The 9,846-nt window shown below is 62.1% G+C and overlaps 1 protein-coding gene across 2 annotated transcripts; it reads right to left on the reverse strand.

The window, feature by feature from the left end:
- Positions 1-228: 228 nt before the first annotated feature.
- Positions 229-8,645, reverse strand: OPRD1 (opioid receptor delta 1). Of its 2 annotated transcripts, XM_059830734.1 has the most exons (4): positions 8,636-8,645; positions 7,619-7,715; positions 1,477-1,826; positions 229-761 (listed from the first exon to the last, which is right to left on the reverse strand). In XM_059830734.1, exons 2-4 carry the CDS (start codon positions 7,633-7,635, stop codon positions 229-231), a joined length of 900 nt encoding a protein of 299 aa, XP_059686717.1. In that variant the 5' UTR covers positions 7,636-7,715; positions 8,636-8,645. The 2 variants fall into 2 exon arrangements, with proteins under 2 accessions (XP_059686717.1, XP_059686718.1); XM_059830735.1 differs by lacking the exon at positions 8,636-8,645 and having other exon boundaries at positions 7,634-7,665.
- Positions 8,646-9,846: the final 1,201 nt, after the last annotated feature.

Here is a 9,846-nt window from a genome sequence, read left to right on the forward strand (position 1 = left end):
TCCCTACATTGCTTGGTGAGTCTCAATTCCCCCATCCTGGGTTCTCCAGGATGAAAAAAGTCTTTGCAGTCACTTGCTTTCAGTCTGAACATAAACCCAGCGGCGATATCGAGCAGCGCCCGGGCCACCGCTCTGCTAGAGCTCCGTGGTGGTGACCTGGGTCACTTCCGAGCGCAGGTCGTCCCCGCCGTGGCCCCGGCAGCCCCGGTGGAGGCTGCCCACGTCTAGTCATGCTGGCTTGTTGCGGGCTTCGGAAGGGGTGCAGGTGGAGACGCGCTCCCGCGTGGTGTTTCTGGCACGGGAGAAGCTGTTCTGGTCCGCACGGGCTTGGAAAGGCAGGCAAAATTCTCGGAAACACCTCTTGAAATTTTCGTCCAGGAAAGCGTAAAGGACGGGGTTGAGGCTGCTGTTGGTGTAACCCAGGGCGATGCAGAAATGCAGGCTGGCCACCACGTAGGGGTTCTTCTTGTCTATGTCCACCAACGTCCAGACGATGACGAAGATGTGGATGGGCGTCCAACAGATGATGAAGGCTGCCACCACCACCAGCACCATGCGCGTGATGCGCCGCAGGTTGCGGTCTTTCTCCTTGGAGCCCGAGAGGAGGCGAACGCTCTTCAGGCGAAGGATCATCAGCCCGTAGCAGATGGTGATGACCAAGATGGGGACCATGAAGGCGAAGATGAAGACGCAGATCTTGGTCACGGTGTCCCAGTAGATGGGAGGATCGGGAAACTGGAGCGTGCACAGCACCATTCCGTCTGCGGGAAAGAGGACGATCAAAGAGGGAGTGGGTGGAGAGTCTGCTATGAATACTGTCTGCTTTCTGCTTGGTCATGGCTGGACACGTCCATGCTTGTTAAAAACACAAGGAGATGCACGCCCACCTGCCAGCTCTTTGCAGAGATTCCCCAGGAGCTTTGTCCCACCAACCCCCTGCCCCTGGGGTGCTGATGGGATGTAGTGGGTGCAGTGACCCGGGGACTTGTTCTCTGCAGAGCCTCCTGGGCCATCCCCACGCTGTCTCCTCCCAACCCCCGTGGTGGACATGTCCCTGTGACACCTTCCACTGAAACCTGTCCACTTCCTCAAGGCGCCCAGAGCTTTCCTAGCAGCCGAGGGCTGGCGTCCTCAGGCAGGAGCTGTGGATCTTAGTGTGGGCCAGTTGGGGACTTTGCAATACCACTGGGAGTGTTCTCAGGCACCTGATTTGCCCCCCAGGAGCTGGAGAGAGGCGCTGGTTGGACTGGAGATGGGGAAGGGGGAGGACAATTTCTGGGACGGTTTCCGACCTGTGCAGCCAAGATGGAAAATGACACCGTGATGCTTTTTCCATGGCAGGGCATGCTTACGGTCCCATGGAGGGGTGCCCATCACTGACCTCAAACCTGCTACAGGACCAGGTTTGGGTTTGCCAGCTCAGCCCCGGGACGGACGGATGGGACAGGAGGGGACCTTTCTGCAGAAGCCACTTGCCTTTTGACTTGGTGACCGCCATGGCCATGATGGGCACCCCGATGAGGGAGGAGAGCACCCAGATGCAGACATTGATGATCTTGGCCTTGGCCGGCGTGCGGAAGTCCAGGGCCTTAACCGGGTGGCACACGGCGACGTAGCGGTCCACGCTCATCATGGTGAGGGTGAAGATACTGGTGAACATGTTGTAGTAGTCAATGGAGAGCACGACTTTGCAGAGCAGCTCTCCGAAGGGCCAGGTCTCCATCAGGTACTTGGCACTCTGGAAGGGCAGCGTGCTGGTGGCCAGCGCGTCTGCCAGGGCCAGGTTGAAGATGTAGATGTTGGTGGCTGTCTTCATCTTGGTGTACCTGGGGGTGGCAGAGAAGGGAGCCGTTACGGACGGTCAGGGCTGGCTTACCATGCCCACGTATGTGTGCGCACACTCAACATGAGGAGGAGGCGGCACAGCCTGACTTTCCCCGGCTGCTCGCAAGGTGCCATCACCCTTGGTGGGCAAAGGTACGTGCTTGTGACGTGCACTTCTGCAGCACTGATGTGCTCAGCACCTTTCTGGATGGACCAGGGAGCATGTTGAGAAAGTACTTGTGTTTGTGCATGGTGTTACTGTGTGTTGAAGTCCCGGTGCCTGAGCATGGGGTTGCACTCACTCGTGGGACCTTATCCAGCACCTGCAGAACATGGCTTAGACCCTGCCAAAGTGGTTACCCCATACCTGTCCAGGGAGGTGACACTCATTCCCGTGGCTGCCTTTATTCAAAGGAAATCTGAAGAAATTTTCGGAGAATTTACTTCTCCAATTAAATCAATTTACTCCATTTCCCTGAATCAGTTGCACAATGTCCTTTACCTCCCCAAACCTCCTTTATCTGATTTTCCACCCAGTAAATCGTGATTATCTAGCTTGCTTCCCTGTCGAGTTTACTTGCAGAAATTGGATCGATTACCCCCGGAAACAGGCCATCTGGAAGCAGCCCAATTAGCCAGGCCGGAGCTCCGGAGCCTTTGGGGAAGCCTGGCTGCCTCGGCCACGGCACGTGGCTCGGGGGGCATGGTGCCGCTTCCCCCGGGGCAATTCGGCCAGGGCTGCAGCCGCCCATGGCTGGCACGCCGGCTCTGGTCTTTGTCACATCACGGTAAGAGATACGCCCATTCCTGAGTGCCAAAACCCTTCCTGAAGGGCTGAGGCATCGTTTGGGGATGGGTGCATGTCCTCGGAGCATCCTGCCCTGCAGGTCTTGCTCGAGGTGATGCTTTGAATGGGGCGGTTGGTTTGAAACGGATGCTCATCTCTGCTGTCGGGGCATCCCCGAAGGGCAACACATCGAGGTTGGGTTGGGGTGGGGGCTCTGCGGTCACCCCCGGGTTTTTTGCTAGGCTGAGGTCAGGGCTACGCCAGCGGCTCGAACCCTCCCCATGCGCTCCCTTCCAGCAAGTCCCCGTTGCTCAGAGCATCCTCCGCAGCCCCGAGCTCATTTAGATGCACCCTAATTAATTAACAAAAGCATCTCCGCAAGCATCTCCGCGCACGGCTAAACCTGCCTGTAGCATCCCCGGAGTGGGGTTTGTTCCTAGGCGGAGGGGGGCTGGATTCGGCCCTTGGTGCATGGGGGGAGACAACCAGATGAAACGATATTGGCACAGTTCATCGAATAACCCCGTCCTGTGATGGGGTACACAGAATAAATTGGGGTGAGGGCACTGAGTAGCTCCAATCTCAGATGGTTGCTGCTCTGCCGCCCCGGCTGAAGACCAGGAGAGCGGGTTGGTGTAGGAAAGAGGTTCCTGGGCTCGATGGTAATATCAATTCCCTTCGGTTTATCCTTTTCTCCATCTCAGCAGGGTCAGAACGTGCCGGTGGGGGCAGAGACCCATGGGGTTACGCTGTCAGTAGAGCCGAGAGATGAAGGCTGCCAAAACCTTTTCCCTCTGGGAGAAAAGAGCAGCTCAGTCCGGCTCCCGGCCCCAGCGACATTCCCTTCTCGTTCGCGTTGGCTGGAAATGGCAGTCCCTTGCCCAAGGGTGGAAATATTTGAGTTGGACTTTTTTTTTTTAATTTTAAATATGGCATTAAAAACTGTCTTTTCCTTGAAACGCCCTTTTCAGTTCTCTTTAGTGTTATTTTCCAAGCTCTTTTGCGAATGCATCTCTTACAAAAGTTTCATTCCAGGTTAAACAAAAACCTGCAAATTTGTGTTATTGTCAGGTTTTGCCTCACCTAGATTAAAAAAATTGCCGTTTCAGGCAGAGTCACACTTCTTTGAGCTCTGCTTTTCGAGTAAAGTGGAAAAAAATCAGTTATTCACGCCGTGCTCTGCCGAGCGCCCTCGGCCGTGCTGGGTAAGCACTTTCCCAAGCCCCTGCCAGATGTGCCGGGGCCGGGGGGCCGGGGGGGCCGGGACTGTAGCCCCCTCCCCGGGCACGACGGGGCTGTGCTGGTGAGAGCAAAGCGGCGATGGGGATGACTGGGATGATGGGGATGACTGGGATGATGGGGATGACAATTTAGCCCCCGGAGCTGGGGTTTTGAGGCAGGATTCAACCTCCTCCAGGATTGGGCTGAGGGTCAAACCCACTGCACGGGGTGTGGGGGGGGTCCATCGTGGTGACACCCCCCCCACCAGAGCTGCAAACGAAGCCACCGCTCCAGGAAAGAGGTTTATCCCCCGCAGCAGAGCGAACCGGCTGCTTCTGCTGATGGAGCTCCCCGGGCTGCCAAACCCATCGCAATTAAGCCAGTGCCTTGATTGGGAAGTTACGCACTTGAACGAAACAATCTGGAAGGTGTTGACGGAGAGATGAGGCTGGAGGGGATGGAGCGAACGTAGGGCGGCTCCGCGTTCCAGCCGCGATGCCGGCGTCTGGACTCCCAGGTAGGGACCCCTTAGCTCTCCAAACCTCTCGGAAAGTAAATAAGCGAAAGAAACCACTTGCAAAACTCCTGGAGCTGCTAAAAGCCACCGCCTTAAAAGAGCCTGGCTTAACAAATCCGGCGCCTGGCAAAGGCATGCCCTCGCAGCCTGTGCGGGAGCTGGCGGGGGGTTGATGGGCTCTGCGGGGACGTGGGCACTCGCAAGCCTGAGCTCGCAGCTGCAAATTGCTTTCAGGGGTATTTTTAAAAGCGTCTGACAAGGCGGCGATAATTGCAGCGCCGGTTGGCATCCAAGCGGTCGGCCGCGCTGCTGTCGGAGGGTGCTGGGGAGGCTGAGCTCCCTCCGGGCGCGCGGTTGGGTTTTGGCTGCTCTGGGTAAGGAGCGCTTTGGGTTTCGGCTGTCGGCGCTCTCTGGGGTGCCGGGTGCCCGTTCGGGGAGCTCAGGTGGGGGCCGTGGAACAGGGTCCTGCGTGTAACTGCTCCCCGGCATGCACGGGCTCCGCAGCATCCTCGGCGCTGCATCCCCAGGGACCCCGAGGTCCCCGAGCCCCGCAGGATGCGCTCCAGCCGTGCTTGCAGGCTGCCCGGGCACTCTGCGCGGGCCCAAGGGCAGCGGGAGGTGACACCGGGAGATGTCCCCAAGGCCACAAGGCAATGCCCGGCATCTCCCCATCAGCGAGGTGCGAACCCTAGCCGATCCCGTGTCACAGCCCTATCCTGCACGGACACAGGTTTCCCCCAGTAAAGCCTAACTAGTCCCGGACTAAACCCTGCCGACGTGGGGCAACTCTGCCAGGGAACCCCTGTGAAACTCCCGGGGGGCTCTGTGCGTGTCCGCAGCCCCTGTCCCAGGGCTCGGAGCACGGCAATTATTCATTCCTTGGGAGATGTGTTCAATTCCAGCATCAGCTGGTGGGTGGGAAGATGAGGGGGCTAGAAACCACGGTGATGGGATCTGTGGATGCTGTAGGGTCAGGCTTTCTAAAGCATGGGTAGCATTAGGTTACTTAGCAAGTTAAATAGGGAGGATGTTGTTTGCACATTAAAACCTTCTCTTTAAAATGCCTTCCCTCTTCTCTAAGAGCAGAACCAGCCGGAGGGGGTCTAATAACACTCATCCTTCACCGTGACACCGTACGTGGCGTATGTCTCTGCAACAATTACCTTAATTTGCTTTTTCAGTCTAGGGCTGATTTTTTAAAGCTGCTTCGAGTTGATGAAAAATCCCGTCTGGTCTCGGGTAGGTTCAGTGAGTGACACCCCCGTTCCGCTACCCATCTGCTCACCCTCTCAGGTGGTTAAAAATACAGGGCAGAGTTACCCAAAGAGTGGGGAGCCAGGCGCAAGGGTGATGGGCAGCCCGGCACTGCTCGTGGGCACGTTTCAGGCTGGTTTCCTTCCTTCCTCCCAGTGAGTCACCGCATTTATTTTATGAGCAGGCAGTGCCGGGCCATGCTGACCTCCTGAAACGATGGCTATGGACTGAAAGTGCTGCGGGGGGGGAATGGAAATGGTAAAAAAATGGGGATTTGGGGGGTTTGCCTAAATCAAGCTACAAGGTCTGGTTTGGCCCCAGGGTTTTGGCCCCGGCTGGGGTTACAGCAACCCTTGGGGCGATGGGAGTTGGGACTAACCCCATGAGTCCTGCCCCCCGCCCCGCCAGACAAGCCCCCTCCGGTGTGGGAGGGGGTGCTGTGAAGCCCAGGCACCCAGCGAGACCTCCGCTCCCTCCAGCCAGGCTGGAGGTGGTGAAGTCTCTGCGCCGTCGCCGACAGCGGTGTGACGGTGAGCACAGCTCCTGCCTCCGCTGCCATCCGGCCCCGTCCTCCGCTGCCGGTGGGACCTGGGGCCATGGAGGGCTCTGCCAGCCCCCCGGTGCCGGCGGTGGTCCTGTGGTCTGCAAGACTTGGCTTTATTGTCCAGTATTAACTGCAGCCTTGGCCATGTTTAACCCATCTTACCCAGAGAGGATCAACCAGCGTCTCGGACAAAGAGGTGGTTCGTATGGGCGGGAAATTCTGCACCCTGGCAGAAGCGCAGGGCTGGATACAGCAGCGTCTCGCCGTGCCCCATCTACTGAAACGGGGGCATTGGGGTCCTGTTGCTTGTCCTGGGGTGCAGAGACCCGTCAGACCCCTCTCTCTGCCCAGGGAAAGCCTCGGCAGAGGTGCCTCCACCAGCCGAGGACCTGCCCCGGCGCCTGCTTTCCCACTGCAATGCTGGATGGGGCCAAAGCGGGGTTCAGGGTCCCCCGGGGCGCGAGTGGGTCTCTCTGCCACTGGACCTGGTACCTCGTGCTGGGAGGGGCAGGGGACAGCTCAGCCGTGGTGCGAGCTGGGGCTGGGCGATGCGGGCTCCTGCTCTTTGTTAGAGAAAAGCAGGAGTCAGGCAGCTGCGGGAGGTGCCGACGGCATGAACACGAGCTCGCGGTGGAGCTGGGAATGGGCTGGGGTGGGTAATTCGTGCTCTGAGCATCTCCGGTCCCGGTGATGGAGTGGGGTAGGTGCCGGTGGGAGCCCACCAGCCCCTCTCCCCCAGCTGCGGGGTGGGTGCGCGGGGGACTCGGGAGCCTCCCTGCGAACAGGGCAGCTGTTAGTGGTGGCATTTGTGTGTGGGAAATAAATACCTCGCCAGCCTCTCGCTTCTCCCAAACCGCGGCGTGACCAGCCCTGCAGCTCCTCTTCCTCCCACTCCCCATGCAGAGGTGAGGAACATGCGGCTGCCGGGGTCGGGGTGTGTCCCCCAGCTTCCCCCCCCAAAACACCGGCTCCTGCCCCCCCCCCCCCACCCCATGCTGCTCCATACACACGCAGTCTTTGCTTTTTCCTCTCGCACAGCATCCGGACATCCTCCACACACATTTGTGCACACACGCTGTTCACACGCACGTCACACCCACCAGCTACACCCATCTCGGTGCTACCTGTGCTAACCAGTGCTCACAAGCGCCTGGTGCACACCCACCCTCACTCCTGCCGCTGTCTTGCACCCAGTGCACACCCACCCCTGGTGCACACCCACCCCTGGTGCACACCCAGTCCCGGGGCACACTCGCTTCTCCCACCGGCTCGCATCTCGCACATGGTGCACACTCATCACCGGCGCACGCTGGCTCCGGCTGCCGTCTCAGACGTGATGCACACTCGCCCCGGCGCACGCTTACCCCCGCTGCACGCCCATCTCTCACACCCGCTCACCCCCAGACACCCCCTTTTTCACACCCCAGCACCCAGGCCGGCGTGGGGTGCCGCCGGGGCGCCCCGCTCTCACCTGACGATGCCGTACATGACCAGGACGTTGCCCAGCAGCCCCACCACGCACACCACGGAGTAGAGCGCGGTGATGACGATGGCGATGAGGATGGAGGTGGCGTTCTTGGCCCGCTGCGGCCCCGTCTCGTTGGCCCCATGGCCGAGAAGGGGGGGCCAGGCGGTGCCGTTGCCCCAGGTGGTACCGGCAGCCGTGGGCAGCTCCGTGGGCAGCTCCGTGGGCAGCTCCATGGCCCGCGGGCGGCCCTGGCCCCGCCGTAGCCGCCGGGCGCATCCGAGCGCCGCGGGTTCGAGTCCCGCTCCCGGCCAGAGCCTCCGCCGCCGCCTCCCGCACCCGCCCGGCGGTCGGGGACGCCTTATAAACCCGGCGTGTCCCCCGAGCCACGTGGGGCCGGGGGCGGCCCTGCCCGCCCGCCTGCCCCCTCCCCTGCCCGCCTCCCGCAGCAGGGCCCTGCCCGCACCCCCCGTCCCTGCCCGTATCCCCACCCGCTCCCTGCCCGTATCCCCCACCGTCCCTGCCCGCACCCCCCGCTCCCCGCCCGTAACCCCCCGTCCCTGCCCGCATCCCCCCGTCCCTGCCGTATCCCCCCCCGTCCCTGCCCGCATCCCCCCGTCCCTGCCCGCATCCCCCCGTCCCCTGCCCGTATCCCCCCCCGTCCCTGCCCGTATCCCCCCGCTCCCTGCCCGCACCCCCCCGCTCCCTGCCCGCACCCCCCGTCCCTGCCCGCACCACCCCCCGCTCCCTGCCCGCACCCCCCGTCCCTGCCCGTATCCCCCCATCCCTGCCTGCACCCCCACGCTCCCTGCCTGCTATCCTCCCCCCCGCTCCCTATCTGTCCCCCCCCCATCCCTCCCTGCCTCCCTCCCGCCTCGGTCCCGTGCCTGCCTTTCCCCCCCCCGACAGGTCCTTGTCCCCCCCCCTCCAGCCCCCCCCCTCTGTTTCCCCCATCCCCGCCTGCCTCCCCCATCCCTGCGTCCCTGCCTGCCTCCCCCCCCCCCTCCAGGTCCCTACCTGCCTGCCCCCCCCCCCCCGCCTGCCTTCCCCACCCCAATACCCGTCTGTGTCCCCCCCCCCGGGTCCCTGCATGCCCCCCCCCCCGCCTTCCCACCCCCAATACCCCTCTGTGTCCCCCCCCGGTCCCTGCCCCCCCCATCCCTGCCTGCCTTCCCCACCCCCAACACCCGACTGTCCCCCCCCGGTCCCTGCATGCTCCCCCCCCCCCGAAGCCGGTGAGAGCTATGGGGGTGTCCCCGAGCATCCTGGGGGCCCCGAGCTTGAGGGGGGGGTGCGATGTATCTCGGCGCTGTGGCTGTTTCGGATTTTCTTTGTCTGGAAGAAGCGGGGGGGGACACACACAAACAGCCCTCTTGTCCCCACAGTAAAGCTGGGGGTCTCTCCAATCCCCCCCCCCCCCCCCCCCCCCCCCCCCCCCCCCCCCACCCCCCCCCCCCCCCAGCCCTGTGCCTTTTCTCCCCATCCTTCTCTGGCCCTATATTCTGGGGGGGGGTTTGGGGGTGCTGGATGGATTTGGGGGTTGCTGAGGAGGTTTGGGGGGTTGTTGCAGGGGGATTCGGGAGGGATGCTGTGGGGTGGGGGCTTGGGGGAGGGACTGGGAGGGATGCTGTGGGTGGGGGACTTTGGAGGGGTGCTGGGGGGGAGATTTGGGGGGGGCAACTCTGGGGAGGTTGCTGTGGGGTGAGGGGTTTGGAGGGGATGCTGAAGAGGGACTTGGGGAGCAATGCTGGGGGGGGTAGGAGGGATGCTGGGGGGGGGAAGGAGGGATGCTGGGGGGTAGGAGGGATGCTGGGGGGGAAGGAGGGATGCTGGGGGGGTAGGAGGGATGCTGGGGGGGGAAGGAGGGATGCTGGGGGGGTAGGAGGGATGCTGGGGGGTTAGGAGGGATGCTGGGGGGGGTAGGAGGGATGCTGGGGGGGAAGGAGGGTTGCTGGGGGGGGTAGGAGGGATGCTGGGGGGTTAGGAGGGATGCTGGGGGGGAAGGAGGGATGCTGGGGGAGTAGGAGGGATGCTGGAGGGGGTTAGGAGGGATGCTGGGGGGGTAGGAGGGATGCTGGGGGGGTTAGGAGGGATGCTGGGGGGGTTAGGAGGGATGCTGGGGGGGGTAGGAGGGATGCTGGGGGGTTAGGAGGGATGCTGGGGGGGAAGGAGGGATGCTGGGGGAGTAGGAGGGATGCTGGAGGGGGTTAGGAGGGATGCTGGGGGGGTAGGAG

The sequence above is a fragment of the Gavia stellata genome, chromosome 29 (assembly GCF_030936135.1).
Source record: "Gavia stellata isolate bGavSte3 chromosome 29, bGavSte3.hap2, whole genome shotgun sequence".
Taxonomy (NCBI): domain Eukaryota; kingdom Metazoa; phylum Chordata; class Aves; order Gaviiformes; family Gaviidae; genus Gavia; species Gavia stellata.

What these genes read in the sequence shown, in the direction of transcription:
- OPRD1 (XM_059830734.1), bottom strand. An exon ending in GGCGGTCACCAAGTCAAAAG is followed by an intron (nt 762 to 1,476) that starts GCAAGTGGCTTC and finishes TCTTTCCCGCAG; the next exon opens with ACGGAATGGTGCTGTGCACG.